This window comes from Phycodurus eques, chromosome 19 (assembly GCF_024500275.1).
Source record: "Phycodurus eques isolate BA_2022a chromosome 19, UOR_Pequ_1.1, whole genome shotgun sequence".
In the NCBI taxonomy this organism is placed as follows: Eukaryota; Metazoa; Chordata; class Actinopteri; order Syngnathiformes; family Syngnathidae; genus Phycodurus; species Phycodurus eques.
The window spans coordinates 2279450-2295592 of NC_084543.1; the positions used below are offsets into that span (position 1 = coordinate 2279450).

The following is a 16143-nucleotide window of genomic DNA, read 5'->3' on the forward strand; positions in this document are numbered from 1 at the left end:
TTGCGATGAGCAGGCAGGCGGCCTCCTCGCGGGCTCTGTCTGTCTCACTCTCACTCACTGTGTAGATTTTTTTCAGAATTTCATCATCTGGCCTTATGAATCCTTTTGGCTCCATGAGGATCATGTCAACTTTTATTAAAAAGGTGGGGGGAAGGGGGGGGGAATGACGTGATAAAGTTTGTGAGGGAAGTTCAGACTTTGGATGAGTCGTCTTTATTTTGTTGTCAAGTTTTTTTGTTGCCATGTCTGGTTTTAGCACCCCGGGGGGTAGAAACCGTGGGGTGAGGGGTGTGGGGTGGGGGGGACGTCTGGTGGTCCGGCTCGAGCTTGACTCAGCGTTTCGGTTCCAAGGAGAGCTTGTGGAGGCATGACGACATCTCGGGTGAACTCGCAGATGTGCGCTTCTATTCATTTCACACATGCGGTCCCACTTGATAAAGGCGCAACGATCGCCTTCAACAGCGGAAAAGTGCTTTGCTACCTTATACTAGACTAGGATGTGCTATGCTACGCTCGTGCTGTGTTAGCATGCCAATGGTTTAACAGCGTGACTGTACAAATGAAGGTCATGTTCCATGGCCGTACAATAAGAGCAGTGTTTCAATCCTGACCGGGGCAACCCCCCCACTACCCCTCTCGCCCCCACAGCTCGGTGGAAGGGATCACTCGCCGAGCTATTTTAAGTTCGGACTATAAATATAGGAAGCGTCCGTCAGCGCGGAACATAACAATCGACGATTTGTGTTTCAGAAATTTGGGAATCTGGAAAATAAATACATAAATAAATAAATGAAAAAAACACCGGGGCCCTCGCAGCGCTCGTCACTGAGGTGCCGGAGAGCCGAGTGGAAAAGCAAACGCCTCGGACGGAGGGGGGGAAAAAATTGGAGGGTGGGCGCTTTACAGCCAACTGTGCTTCATACAGTCAGTTGATGTTGACTGTTTTGCATACTTGCCATACTGTAACATGCTGGTGCAAAAGTCCACCTTTCAATCTCATCACCTGCACGACTTAAAGACGGAAATGGAACAAACATGCTAGCAGAACCGCTTTGTACCTCTAGGTGGTGATAGTGAGTATTGCAAATTTGGACCAATCAGAGGCCAAGTCCACACAAACATGTATATATATATATATATATATATATATATATATTTTTTTTTTTTTAAATGTAAAATTTCAAATGGAATTTGGCTTTGACTTTTTTGCCCAATATAAAGGTATAAATGGAACAAACATGCTAGCATAACTGCTTTGCACCTCAAAGTGGTGATAGTGAGTATTGCAAATTTGGACCAATCAGAGGCCAAGTCAAATAAAGACAAATAAAAAACAAAGACAAACAAAAATAAAAATAAAAATAAAAGACCTCTGGCCCCTTTGTGGATGATTGTTTTTGTGCCTGGAAGCAAAGACGGCGACATTATGAGCTCCGCACCTCTGGAGAAAAAGCGTCGGCCGCCTCCTCCAGAAAATTACATTTCCCCAAACAAACGAGCCTCCTCCAAGCAAACCCAGAGATAACAAATCACTGCACTGAGGTTGCATTCGTGTGTCCAAAATGCAAAAACCAAAAATGGGTATTTCACATACGGCTCAGGTATAAGAGGCCAGTTGAATGCTACTTGTAGCTTTAATTATTATTATTAGTATTATTAGCAGTAGTGTCAGTAGACTACGATGGACCTGTTCATCGCTGCTTGCAGCTGTAGTCATTACTTTTCCGTTATTATTAAAGCCCATTAAATGATGCCTGGAGCGTTATTAGGGCTTGCTAAAAGCTGCTCACAGTTTTTTTAATTATTTATTTTATTAGTCTGTTCAATGATACTCGCAGCTTTATATTTTGTTATTTGTCTTTTCTACAGTGTGTGCAGCTTTCATTATTATTGTTTTTGTTATACTTAGGGCCTGTTCTACGATGTTTGCCGCTTTATTAGTGTTATTATTAGGATCTGTTCTAAAATTTTTGGAGCTTTATTATTTTTGTTATTGAGCCTGTTCAATGCTATTTGCAGCTTTAATTATTATTATTTCTTTATTTGGGCTGTTCAACACTCCTCGCAGCTTTATTATTATTATTATTATTATGCATTATTACTGTTCAACGCTGCCTGCGGCTATAGCGATAATTCTTTTTTTGTTGTCGTTATAATTAAAGTTCATTCAATGTTGCTTGCAGCTTTAGTTATTACTATTTCTTTACTATTGGAGCCTGTTCAACACTCCTTGCAGCTTTAATTAGCATCATTATTATTATTGTTATTATTATTAGGGCCCTTTCACTACCGCTTGCAGCTATAATATTAATTTTCATTAGTTTGGTTCAACGCTGCTAGCAGCTTTAATTCTAACACCCCCCCCCCCCCCCCCACACACACACAGGTTTGTTGCATCAGTTTGGCAGCGGCAACATAACGTTAAGCGTGACAGCTTACGACTTACGTCACTCAATCATCAGTAACCATTACCCAAAAATAGAACATGCAAAAAAAAAATAAAAAAAAAATAAGAATAACGCATGGGATTATCCGCAATTAGGAATGCATCCTCATGCATACTAATGAGCTGCAAGGGTCTTTATCAGCTGTGTGCAGATGACTACCTTGGGCCCTTTTAAAGGCACACTGAGGCCTCCTTCAATGTTGCCCGTTATCTCCTCTAACTCACTTGGACGCGTAATTTTGATCTCTCGGCACAATAATCAAATGTTTGTGCCTCCCTGGGGGAGGTAATGTTCTTGATTTAAAAATAAAAATAAAAAATGAATGTATTCAATTTTGGAATAAGGCTGTAACAACAAAATGTGGAAAAAACGAAGCGCTGTGAATACTTAAAGGCACACAATGCGCGGTAGTCACAGCGCTTCGCTTTATGAATGTAAAGTACTTTGGCCCAGTGATGACTCCTGAAAAGTGCTTAGTGCAAAACTGGCCTGCCCTCTATATGTCAAACTTGGAACTAAACCTTAATTTCCGCACTTCTCTTTAAAAAAAAAAAAAAAAAAAAAAAAAAAAGACAAAAAACGGGGCTAGCCCACCGTAGTTCACTTGAGCCTCTAGTTGAGCCATTGACAATTAGAGTGGGCTAACTCCACTTTTTTGTCGTTTCTTTTTCAGAAGTGATTGTTTTTGGCGGCTTTTGAATATATATATTTTTTTATATATTCAGTGAAAGATGACAACATTCAACATTCATACGGGCTCAAGTCTTTTTGTGTCGGATCATTCTACATGCTTGGAACGCTTGAGTCTGTGATTAATTTTATTGTAAAATGTCTTTGTAAAAGGACTTTACTGTTGTACTTTTACAACTTGATTTTTAAAATTTTTTTTTTACGTTATTTTAAAATGACAATTGATTTCTCCTAGTGCTGCAGTTACACGTTCTGAATGACGATTGCATTTCTTACGCCGATTTTTCTTGTAATCAATCAACTTAAAACAACAAATGCCGACTTTTGGTTTGGATGACGACGAGGCCGCCGGGTCCAATGACGACGTGGGTTCCCGTGGGTTCCCCCTCGGTACCCGCCTCCCGATGTATGGCGTCCAGTGTTGTCGCAGGACGTGAGCTCAGCGCCCCGGACGGCCGGCGGTACCAGAAGCAATAAACGTCCTCCCGCCGACGTTGCTTTTGCTCACCCGCACGCCTCCTCGCCGCAACAGCTGCTACGATCCACTCTCGTTCTTCCAGTCTGCGCTTTCCCAAATTCATCTAGCGAACGTGAGCCGCCTTCATTTAATCGATGGATGTTTTTGACAGGCCCGTAACTCACGCCCGAGCTCGTTGACTCGGCAAGAAGAGCGCGCGCGCAGTTTGCGCACATGCCGGCGTGACTGCTTGCGTGCGCTGCGACAACAACGAGGCGCAAGATGTTTGTCCGCCCGTGCTAACAGACGCACGGCAACAGAAAGGCATTAAAACACAACACACACAAAGTGGGTAAGGACATTTGTTTATTCCTTTGTATTGCATTTTTCTTGTAAAATGACAACTGTTTTAATAATGTTTCCGCTTTGTTCTTGGAATATATCTTAGAAGTTGTCATTTTAGTGGAACAAGTTGTAATTTGACAAGAATAACGCTGTAATAGTGCAAGAATTTTTTTTTTTCCCCCAATTATACCAAAGGAAGTCATTTTATGAAAAAAACATGTTAACTTGGTATAAGAAAAGTTGTAATCTCAGAAGAATAATGTTGTAATAACGTAAGATCGTAAGCATGATGAAATCGGAATCTAACAGGAAACAGAATTTACAGCAATAATAAGTGTAAGAAAAATGTTGACAGTACGACCATTTTGTAATATTTCAATTGTAAGTAGTAATTTGGGAGGGAAAAAAGTAACGCTACAAGGATAACATTGTAAAAGTCATTCATTCATTTTCCGTACCGCTTTTCCTCACGTGGGTCTCCGGCGTGCTGATGTGGCGGGCCGGATCTGGCCCCCGGGCCGCCAGTTTGATACCCTGACAAAGCATTCATTTCCCTTCCTCCTTCCTTCCCTCTTTGCAGACTCCCCTTCTACCTTCCCCTTCCTCCTTCCTTTCCTAAGTCGTCTTTCTGTCTCCAAAGTGCTCTCTGCCAATTGACCGTCTGTTGTCGTACTCGAGCGGCTCCGACGACCGCAGACAAATTCCTTGTGTGTTTTTTTTGGACATACTTGGCAAAGTAAAGATGATTCTGATCCAAGAATCTCTTCCTTCCTTCCTTCCCCAAGTTCTTTTAAATAGTGTAAAGCTACATTTGGCCCACCCTGTCTGCCATTATTTGGGATGTTGGTTCCATTCGAGTAGGCTTTTCTCTTGTCTTCCTCTGAAACTGAAAAGTTTCTCTTTCTGGAAGTTTCCATGAAAACAACATCAAGAGAGACGGCCATGTTGGCTTTGGGCAATAACAAGCAGCCTCTCCACTGCAGTGGCGGCGTCACTCGTGGGTTCTCCATCAGCGCACGGAGCGTTGCATTTTGGGAAAAAAAAACTAAATCTGTTTGTTCCCTCTCAGTTCAGCCCCCACACACAAAAATTCCCTTTTTGTCCCCTTTAAAGACAAAAGCGACGCTTGAGGCGACAAACAGAGCGGACTTTCATTGCAATGCGACGAGTGAAGCTATAAATCTGCAGTTACTAAAATGCAGTTTCTCTACAAAGTGGAAGAGGATTCTAATTATTTTTATTCAAATAAAATGACTGGGAAAAGAAAAGTAAAATCCCTTTTTATTGACTTGCCAACAAGGAAGTGAAAGTGTTGTGCAATGTTTGAAGTGGCTCACGTAATCCCGAGTGAAGGAATGGGATTGGGCGCGTAAACATTCATTCATTCATTCATTCCAAATAATGAAATCCAAAATCCATTTGGATTTGGATTTGGATTTCCTGGCTCATTCTAGCTTGTTTTCACCTTTTTCTGCCATTTCAAAATGTTCAATTTAAATGTACTTAATTTGGAAACTACATTTATCGTAGGGTTACACCGATTAGTTGACCAATTGACGAGTCGACTTTACTACTCCGCATCGACGTTTAAAGCTTGAAGTCGGTAAATCGTTGCGTTCTTTGGTCGGGTTGTACGGTGCTGAAAAAAAATATCAATGGCGTCATCGATTAATGGACTCGACTTGTATCACGTTAGCGTCGACTATGAAAAACGGTCAGTGGTGCAGGCGCTAATTCTATGTATGTGCATAAAAGGCAAGGCCGGGCTGCTATTCGAACGTCGTCTCTGTGGCTGCGGGGACACCGGGTGGCATACTAATACCAGCCGGGTCCAGCTGCTCGCCACGCTTGGACGGGTAAGCTTGATTGCGAAACATCACACATGCGCACGCGCACGGCCGTAGCGAGGCGGCTCACCAACGTCTCATCCCGCAGGCTCCCGTCTCCTCTCATAGCTCATTGCGTATTACTCGAGGAGGCGGCGGGTTCCGCGGTGTCACTGAACTCGCCACGCAGCCGGAGCCGTTCCGTGCATAGCGATGTAGCAGTAGGAATTAGAATCTGTGCAAAAATAATAATAACAAAAGAAACGCGCAGACGCAGCCGATGTGGAGAGGAAGTCATCGGGAGGCTAATAGAGGTGATGCTGGCACAGCGTTTCTAATACGAGAGGATGAAAATATTCGGAAGCGCTCGGTGGGATGTAGTAACACGTCTACAAAAAGCCGTAAGAAACGAGCAATGCTGCTCTGCTCACCCTAATATTGGGACCCGGAAGCTGGTCTCTTGTGCTAGTTCTTGTCCTTTTTGTTGACGAGACTTACAAAAGGAGCCCGCAGCGTCTACGGGTTGCTTAAAGAGAAACAAAATAAATACAAATCACGCACAACACAATATCAAAATTTCATTTTAGCAACACTCGTAAAAAGCGGCGGACAAACATGTTTTACAAAATCGTTCGAAAATTTCACAATGTGACCAATGTTTTTGGGTCAAACTTTTACTTTGTAAACTTTCTAAACTCATCGGTCATACGAAACGTCCGCAATCCATCCAAATTGGCTCAGCTCAGAGTTTTTTGATGCTTTTTCTTTGGCTTTCGACACTGAAATAACAAAACTCGCCTTTAACCCGTCACGTGAACGTCCTCGCTGCTTGCCTTCCTTCCTGCTGTCTTCTCGCGGAAAGACAAAAGGTTAGAGCACATCTTCACGTGAGACCACTGACCTTTCCGTTAACCGCACTTTCAATGCCACGTTTTGAGGTCTGGGTGCACTTCCATCGCCTTCCTCAGAATGATTTATTTGCCCAGCCCCTCGCCATTCTTTACACCAGGGGTGGGCAAAGTCCGTGCGGCCCGCTCCGTTCATTATTGTGGCCCACTGAGCATTTCGACGAGGGTCGTCAAACTCATTTTTGCTGCAGGCCACATCGTAGTTATGGTTTCCCTCGGAGGGCCGTCATGAACGCATATACAGTAAATGTACAATTGCCTCATTGGTATTACGGATACACACACACACACAAAATCAATGACGAACTATATTTGAAAACAGAAGCCAGTAAAAAGTTAATTGTTTAACTTTTTACTGGCTTCTGTTTTTTTTTTTAAATGGGGATTGGGAACAAAAATGTTTGCAATCAACTTTTTTAAAACTGAAGACAATTTACAATGTTATTTTAGCAACATGAAGTCGACGCGCTGGATTTGCTTTCGCGGGCCACATAAATGAATGTGGCCCCCGGGCCTTGCCTTTGACACCTGTGATTCAGCTCATCAAAAGTCCTCTGACATTTGTTGCAATTATTTTTTTTTTCAATTCATTTCAAAATCAAATAATTGGTTCATTGATAGATATTTTTTCAGAATATAAACATAAATGTATAATTAGAATGAAATTTTGCATCAAAATAAATGCTTCATAATTTTCATCCATCCATCCATTTTCTTTACCGCTTATCCTCAGTGGGGTCGCGGGCCGCTGGAGCCGATCCCAGCTATCTTCGGGCGGAAGGCGGGGTACACCCTGAACCGGTCGCCAGCCAATCGCAGGGCGCATAGAAACAAGCAAGCATCAATTCTCTGAATTTTGCTATTTGTATAGCAAGAGTCCACTGTATTTTGGTTTTACATCACGGACTTTTCACATATCTTTCTGAACTCTCTAACTTCCACATTCTGCACCGAGACGTGGAGGACACGCGCCACCGACGTCGTGCGCCCTGAAAGTCGACGACGACGGGGATTTCTCCTTTATGACACTTGAGCGCTTCGGTGGCAGCGAGCCCAAAGCTCGGCTCGTTAGTGTCACCTTCTAACCCGAAATCCATCCCTCCTCCCCCTCCTGGATCCTCTCCGAGGACATTCACAATGACCGCTACTGTTTTTTCTCCTCCTCCACACTTCCTCTGGGCACCATTAAGCATCCATTTTCTGCATTCATTTTCCCTTTCTATATGTATAGTGGAAGCTGACAGTTCCTTCTTGCCTTTGACCTTTTCTTCCCCGTCTTTGGCTTTGAGCGTGATCTGTGTTCGAGCCACTTTTTTGGCCCAGGATCTGCCAGTCTGTCTGTCTGCGTTATTCAGCTTCTCCAAATATCCACAGGCAGATTTTATGGCAGTCTTCGCATCCGCACTTGCCACGTGAAAGCTTCGGGAGTCGGTCGCTTGTAACAGACCGACAGGGAAGCGAAAGCCGAAACTGGAGTTTGGAGGGCCAAAAAGTTATATTGGGAGGTGTGTTGCACCAGCTGGAACACACGGCGCAAGCTTGAGCTACAGGATTTGCTTTTGTGTGTCTGTAGCTTGAAAAGCGACCGACAATAATTAAAGAAAGCAAAAATTACGTATTTGACTAAACACTCAGGGACACCCTAGCCCGTCTGAAGTCGTACGAAACCTTCGGAATCAGAACAGTTCATTTCAGCGTAAGCAATAGCACTTTTAAGCAAAGCTAGCTTAAAAAGTGGGAAATTGTACTAAAAGTCCAGAGTTAAAAATTATGCATTCTGTAATATTCTCAGGGAAAAATACACATCTGAACTGGTACGAAACTTTGGGAATCCGAAGTGCTCACCTTAGAGAAATTTAAGTCATGCTAGTAAAATTCTGAATGTAATTGACATTTTCCAGGAAAAAATACACCTCTTAAGTCGTGGGAAACCTTCGGAATCCGAACGACTCACCTCAGCATATTTTAAGGAATGCAAGCAAAATGCAGTGGAGCAAGATTTTGGACAAAAATATGAAGTTTGTAGCAATTTGAAATGTCGCCGATATTTTCGCGGGGGAAAACATTTATTCCGAAAGTCATACAAAACCGTCGGAATCCGAACTGCTCACCTAAGCGGTGCTAGTACGAAAGCAACGGAGCAAAATTTTGTAGAAAACGTTATGTGAAGTTTGGGAAAATTGTAATTGTGACCGATATCTTCGGGGCGGGGGGAATACGCCACTAAAATTGTACGAAATTACGGAATCCAAACCTCAGCGTAATTTTAAGCATCCATCCATCCTTCCTTCCTTCCTCTATACTGCCTAAAAAAACAGTGGCGCAAAATTTGGCAGGAAATATTACAAACCAAAATGAAATAATAGTCATATTTTTGAGCAAGGTTGAATTGTTTCTTCAAAAAAAAAAAAAAGTGACGTAACAGGTCGGGAGGTAAAATCCCGACAATAGTTGTAATGTTACAAGTGAAAAAGTGTGTGGGGTGTGATGATGCCTTTTCTTTTTCGTGTGCACCAAGCATTATTTCCATTAGCACGAGTCAAACGTGCTAATGGAAAGATGTGTCGAAAGCTCCTGGGAGGGGACGTGCGCTTTAATGGCCACGCTGGGCCTCATCCATCTTAAGTGGAGATTTTCCCCAGTGGCAACTCAAACGGGAAAAATGGTGCCTGCGCAATTCTATTTAAGGCTGATGTGTCATTTATCATTGCGCTCGGATGTCGTAAACGTAACGCAGAAGCGACATTAGTATGATTTTCTCAATGGTAGAATTTTTTTTTTTTATTACTCCTTATTCTCAAGTTGGCATTTCATAGCTGTAGAGCTTGTTTAATGTGATCCTACTACTCATGATGTTTTCATGAATTACATTTTTAGGAATAGGGCACATTTCGTTTCCATCATTTTGTCCGGACGAAATAGTTTCTGGGAGAGTGGGCAAAATAACCGATGCTGGGAACAGGGAGCCAAATCAGGATGAGCCTCTTGAACTTGACTGCACCTACAGGGTAATGCAGAAATCAAGGTTACTCATAATGTTACTATGAACAAAAATTGCGATGAATTGTTCCATTTTAATGTTACAAGAATAAAGTCGTTATTTTGAAGGGAAAATAAGTTGTAATGTAGCTTGAATAGTCTTTGTTTTGCAATTTGCATTACTGGAAGAAAGTCATTATTACAAAAAAATTTGTCATGTTACCAAGAATAGTTTTGTTCAGCAATAAGAGAAAAGGGTTGAGGAAAAGGTTTTAATTTCATGCGTTGTATAATGTTAATATGAAAAAAGGCAAGTTTACTTATTCAGTTTTTTTTTTTTTTTTTTTTTAAGTAACTGTCCTACGTTATTGCCTGAACTATTTGCCGTTTCATGCTCAGGCCAAATAATTCAAAGCATTGCTTTGGCGCCATCTGGTGGCATCTTTGTGCCAAGGAAATGATCTGAAGTGAGTTGAGGAGCTTCATTTACATAAAAGCAGTCCTTTGCCACCATCTTGTGGCTTCTATAAGCAATTACATTACAGATTTTCACTATTCGGGTTCTGTATTACAAGTTGCAATGTTACGTGAAGGTTGTTTTTCCAATTCAGTATTTTTCATGAAAAGTTTCCCTCTGCTGCCTCGAAGAGATTTGTCCTAATACTTTTGCCCAAAGGCAACACATCTCAGAGAGTCTTCAGGCTGCTCTGAGACTGTCAAACCTTTGGACCTCAACGTTCCCATCCTGTCACCGCTCATTTGCGGAAAGGGGGCTCCGGTGGCGACGGCCGAGCGCGACGCATACACCCCCCCCGGCCCCCGATCGTCGAGGGGCCTCGCTCGCGTTGTTTGTGTCACCTGGCGATAAAAGCTCGCTCGCTGCTGCCAACCTCGGATTCCTCTCATACTTCGCAAGCAAACTCGCGGGCCTCGCTCGGCTCGCTGCCATACGGAATAACGAGCTGTCCTGTGCTGTCGGATTGGAGACACTGTGCGCTTTTGTTCTCTTCTGCAAGCCTCCCCATTCTTAAAAGACAACTAAAGATGTTACCAGAATTAAGTTATTACAAAAAGTTGTAATTTTACTCCAATTCTAATAAGACAGACAGATATTACCAGAATAGAATTTTATGTTATTTTACTACAGTAATATCCTCAAAAATTGTGATCTCATCAAAAAAGTCATGTCTTAATGTAACTGGACAGTGTGATGGGAATAAAGTCAGAGTAAAAAGTCTGAAAGCTGGAATAGTTGCTATTTATTATTTAAATAAGGTAAGTCAAGCTCATGGGAGTTTTTTTTTTCAATAAACATTGAGAAGTCATAACGTGACAAGAATAGTCGCTAGGAGAAAAAATGCTGAAAAGTCTGAAAAGCTGGAATAGTCGCTATTTATTATTTAAATAAGGTAAGTCAAGCTCATGGGAGTTTTTTTTCAATAAACATTGAGAAGTCATAACGTGACAAGAGTAGTCGCTAGGAGGAAAAAAAACGCATATTTTTATGAGGGAAAAAGTCTTGTGTTGCAAAATAAAGTTACGCGAATTTCTTTTTGATGTTTCGAGAGAAGTAACATCACGAACAGAGCGATGTCAAAACTTTACGCCAATCTACGGAGTATTTGATTTTTTTTTCGTCATTCCGTGCGCAAGCGTGCATTTGAAAGTTTCAATTGAAAACTAAGGGATGACTTTGATGTTTGTACATTTTAGAGAGACGCGACGGTTCTGTGGATGATGTCGATGCACTCTCTCAGCTGGGGCTCGTTGATGATGAGGGGCGGGGCCAGGCGGATGATGTCGCCGTGGGTGGGCTTGGCCAGCAGGCCGTTGTCGCGCAGGCGCAGGCACACCTTCCATGCGTCGTAGTCTGAGCGGGGCGAAAGAGAGTCGAGCTCGTCAGCATCTCTCTCGTCGCAAATGTGGCGAAACGGTCCCGGTACCTTTGGTTTCTTTGATGACGACGGCGTTGAGCAGGCCCTTGCCCCGCACCGTGGTCACGATGTCGGACGGCAGCTTGCTCAGCTCCGAGCGCAGCAGCTGTCCCATTCGCTCTGCGTTCTCCACCAGCTGCTCCTCCTTCATGACCTGCAAAGTGTCGGGTTCAAGGCAGCAGGTGGGCGGGACAAACACACAAACTCAGTTTGCTTAATCAATTTAGTTGAAAAAAAATTTTGTAGAATAACATTTGCTTTCATGTAAAATTGCCAAAGAATATAAATAAACATGATACTATCATTCAAAAATGAACTGCGAAAGTTTTCAAACAAATTGAATGAAACTCTGACCTGGAGGGCAGCGATGGCCACGCGACAAGCGACGGGGTTCCCGCCGTACGTGGACCCGTGCTCCCCGGGTTTGATGGTTAGCATGACCTCGTCGTCGCACAGCACGGCAGACACCTGACGCGCATGTGACAGTTACACGTCGCAGAAAAAAACAAAATTGATCATTGGAGATTGTTTTTAAGAAGACTTACAGGGTAGACTCCTCCCGAGAGAGCTTTTCCCAGGATGACAATATCTGGACGCGCTCGCTCGTGGTCCACGGCCAGACGCCGGCCGGTCCGCCCCAGGCCCGTTTGCACCTCGTCGGCGATCCACAACACCTGGAAAAGAAATTTCCGCACAAACATCATACACTTAGGGCTGTGAATTTCAAAATAAGAGCAAGTAAGTTAAAAAAAACGATAACGTTTTCAAGTGGTTAACTTCAGAATAATTATTTGGGGAAAAAAACTAACAAAATACAGATCCTACTTCATGTTTTGATCATATGGGTAGAAGCAAAATCATGCATTGTAAAAATGCATTACACATAGGTAGAAGGGTTTTCCAGAATTTTGAGGTCAAGTTTGGGGATGCGTATTATACACGAGAAATTACGGTACCTAAATATTTTTATTACGTGGCACTGAAAGTTCTATAATTATTTGAATGATTGACCGCTGCTTTGTTTGACGGTGCTGTTTGGATCGACCAATACTCCCAACTATGGGGAAACTTGGAAAACTGTAGGAAGTGCCACTTACTTCTCATTTCTCACCATGTTCACTGACATTGACTGAACTGGCTCATCTTTCCATTTAAAAATCAAATGTGGCCCTTGCGCACAAATATTTGGCTCGCTCGATTGTCTTTCGCCGGGCTTCCGAATAGCTAAAATGGCGTCCTGTTCAGAGTGTGTACTCACATCGTGCCGCGTGCACAGCTCCCTGACTTGGGTCAGGTAGCCGGTGTCAGGCACCACCACGCCCGCCTCGCCCTGGATAGGCTCCACCATGAAGGCGGCGACGTGCGGGTCCTGGAGGGCTTTCTGCAACAAAACGTGCCAAGACAAACGTGATCAATCTCCCTTTTTGTTTACACAGACAAAGCGAGCAATTTGCAGTTATGGTGAAACAAAGATCTCCGGTACAAAAAAGCAGCACAGTCCATATCAGTCCATTATTTTGTTTGATAGGATCTCAAACCAAACCTCAAGTGCGGGAACGTCATTGAACGGGACCAGCTCAAAACCGGGCATGAAAGGGCCGAAGCCTTCGTAGCTGCTGGGGTCCGTGGAGCTGGAGATTGCTGCCAGGGTGCGGCCCCAGAAGTTCCCATCTGCTCCAAAAAGATGCACACACAATTTTCCGCTCTGCATGTTGAGTGACTTGGTCTGAGTTGTGGCCAACAGCAGCTTGTCTATGAGTTTGCTTATTATGCGTTTGTTTTCTCACCGTTTGTTCAATAAAGCAAATGAAAGTGCACCGACGGCTGTGTTTAACAGAATCAGAAGCATCTTTATTTGCCAATTATGTCCAAAAAACACACAAGGAATTTGTCTCGGGTAGTTGGAGCCGCTCTAGTACGACGACAGTCAGTCAATTGACAGAGAACACTTTGGAGACATAAAGACATTGAATGTCTCCGAAGACGAAAACAATACTAGAGAGCGCGTAACCGAGGCGACCACACTCCCAACGCTTCACTGTTTTCATTTGGTGGGTTTGACTCACCGGCAAAAACAATCTTGGCTTTGTCCTTGGGAACGCCCTTCACGTTGTAGGCCCACTTACGAGCCAGCTTGCACGCCGTCTCACCGCCTTCCACACCTTCAAAGAGACCGGCGTCAGTGTCTCTCGGATGGTCCCAGTACGGAAACTATCCCATTTTTCCTTACCGGTGTTCATGGGTAAGACCTTGTCGTAGCCAAACATGGTCGTAACGTATTCCTCGTAGGCGCCCAGCACATCATTGTAGAAGGCTCGGGAGGTCAGCGTGAGCTTGGAGGCTTGAGCGTTGAGGGCGGCGATGATCTTGGGGTGGCAGTGGCCCTGGTTGACGGCGCTGTAGGCGCTCAGGAAGTCGTAGTAGCGGCTGCCTTCAATGTCCCACACGTAGACGCCTGAGGAAAAGTGGCCGAGGACATTGATTTGGATAGCGTGTGACTGGTGCGTTGCATGAAGTGTCCCATGAGTTTGTGCTGCTTGACAAGGAGCACAGAGGTTTGTATTTTTCGGATTTTTCTTCCCACTCTCGTTAGCTTGATGGGACCTGGAGTTGGCATCGGCTAGGGTTGGGCGATTCGTGTTTATTTGTCTGGACGATTTTGTTTTACGACACAGTTAACCAGTGAAAAATGTAGCCACTTTTCAAAACAGACGACAACGCTTAATTCCCGCTAAGAAACACACAACAATCATTTTCACGTTGTGTTGGGGGGAAATAAACTAACAGCAAAAATGTTACTTTTGTGAGGGGAAAAAAATATATATATTTTTGAGATTTTATTTTAAGACCATATTACCCAACCCGAGACTCGACCAGCTTTTTGTGTACAAAGGACTTAGGAACTGGTGTGGGAAGTTTCGGTCATGTGATCGTGTTAGCTTACCCTCGCCCCTCTCCAGCGCTACAGGCAGGGGATGGTAGTGGTGCGCGCCGTACTTATGCTCACGAGTGTAGATTTCCTCGGAGGTGAGCATCTTTTCTGACTTGTACGTGGAGGCGGGACGTGCCGCCGAGTGGGCGCCACGGAGGTCGGCGAGTGGCGCCGCGCTCCGCAGGCTGCGAGTGAGCTGGAGAATCATTGACTTCATTCTGGTGTGGTTGCGTCTAAGGGAACAATGTTTGACACACAGCCAGTCAAGGCGCATTTTTATTAAAAGTATAACGGTTGATCGAGTTCCCGTGTCAAGCTGTTACCCTGCTAACCAGTCAGAGTTTAAGCAGACCAAACTCAAAAGCTCCCTACAGCCTTTGATGCCAAATCAGCTCATTCCTGGCTTTGTGAAACTCTGCCATGCTCAGCCAGGTCGAATGAACTATGAGTCTCTTTCACAAAGCACATAACGCAGCACGGGTGTCAAACCTGCAGTTACAGCAGCCCTGTGATGGCCTGTTATAAGTGAAAATCATCTATTATTACATTATAGCCCCGGCATTTGGTCTCTTAACATTTTGTTATAGTAATAAATTGGGTAACTGTTTTGAAATCAGATGTCAAGCAAAATAGTTTGAATGCAGGTTCAAGGTGAAACACACAAATGCAAATATATCCCCACTATAGAACAAATCTGATACATATATACATAACATACAGGATATCGTCAACTACTTTTGTAATATATTTATTTTTACTTGCAAAGATAATTTGTGGACATTCTGTACAAAAAAGAAACAATTCTACGTAAGAGCTAGATAAAACGAGATAACACTGCCAATTGATAAGTGTCCAAACAATTTGGCCTGTGCAGTACAGCTTAACTTGCCCCTGAAAGATGATTGGCTGCTGGGGAACAGCCTCCAAATACTGCCCCCTCCACCCACCGCTTACCTACGTCACAACATGGAACTAAAAAAATAACAAATAAAAGACCTGTTGCCGTCGGCTGATTCGTCGCATGTCACGTCAGTTACGATCAAACTCACCACGTCCACGTTGGACACACGCATGAGCGTTCAAGTTAGCAAAGGTTAGCTAAGCTTAGCTGTCAAGTGAAACAGAAGCGAATCGAGCCACGAAGAGAACAAAGAATGGAAATAAATACCAGAATGGGGTGAAAAGTACTTCAGGAGCGTCCTGGGAGGTGTCGTGCGCCTGGCTATCTTCGGGGTTTGTGTTTCACCGATGTCGCACGCCTGCGAACAGTTTGGCTTCACGGATGCGAATGGAGGGTAGTCGCCTGCCATGCAAAGACGAGCACAAGTGACGGAAGTCGCCTCGGCGTGACGTCACTAGACACGCCCCATGACGGAACGTCGGCCTTGATTGCGGGACCCAAAGTCGGCTTCAGTTGCTTCTTACTTCCAAATAAAAGACATTTATGTCGTTTGTTCATTTTGTCAAATGTCCCCTGAAACACTGGTACCGCCCTAACAAATTCTGGAAAGATGTATCCTGATCTATGACTGATTATATTGACTCTGCCTTCACTCTTCATTGGAAAAATGTAGTTAGGTTTCTTCAATAATGGTGACAAGTGTTTGTTATAGATTTAATAATTA

The 16143-nt window shown here is 43.7% G+C and overlaps 1 protein-coding gene across 2 annotated transcripts; it reads right to left on the reverse strand.

Moving 5' to 3' along the window:
• Positions 1-7058: 7058 nt before the first annotated feature.
• Positions 7059-15848, reverse strand: oat (ornithine aminotransferase). Of its 2 annotated transcripts, XM_061706620.1 has the most exons (11): positions 15687-15848; positions 14531-14751; positions 13817-14041; positions 13653-13748; positions 13130-13257; positions 12845-12967; positions 12132-12260; positions 11941-12054; positions 11596-11740; positions 11359-11522; positions 7059-9674 (listed from the first exon to the last, which is right to left on the reverse strand). In XM_061706620.1, the coding sequence occupies exons 2-10, from the start codon at positions 14733-14735 to the stop codon at positions 11362-11364; spliced, it is 1326 nt and encodes a 441-aa protein (XP_061562604.1). In that variant the 5' UTR covers positions 14736-14751; positions 15687-15848; the 3' UTR covers positions 7059-9674; positions 11359-11361. The 2 variants fall into 2 exon arrangements, with proteins under 2 accessions (XP_061562604.1, XP_061562603.1); XM_061706619.1 differs by lacking the exon at positions 7059-9674 and having other exon boundaries at positions 10765-11522.
• Between the last annotated feature and the right edge of the window lie 295 nt (positions 15849-16143).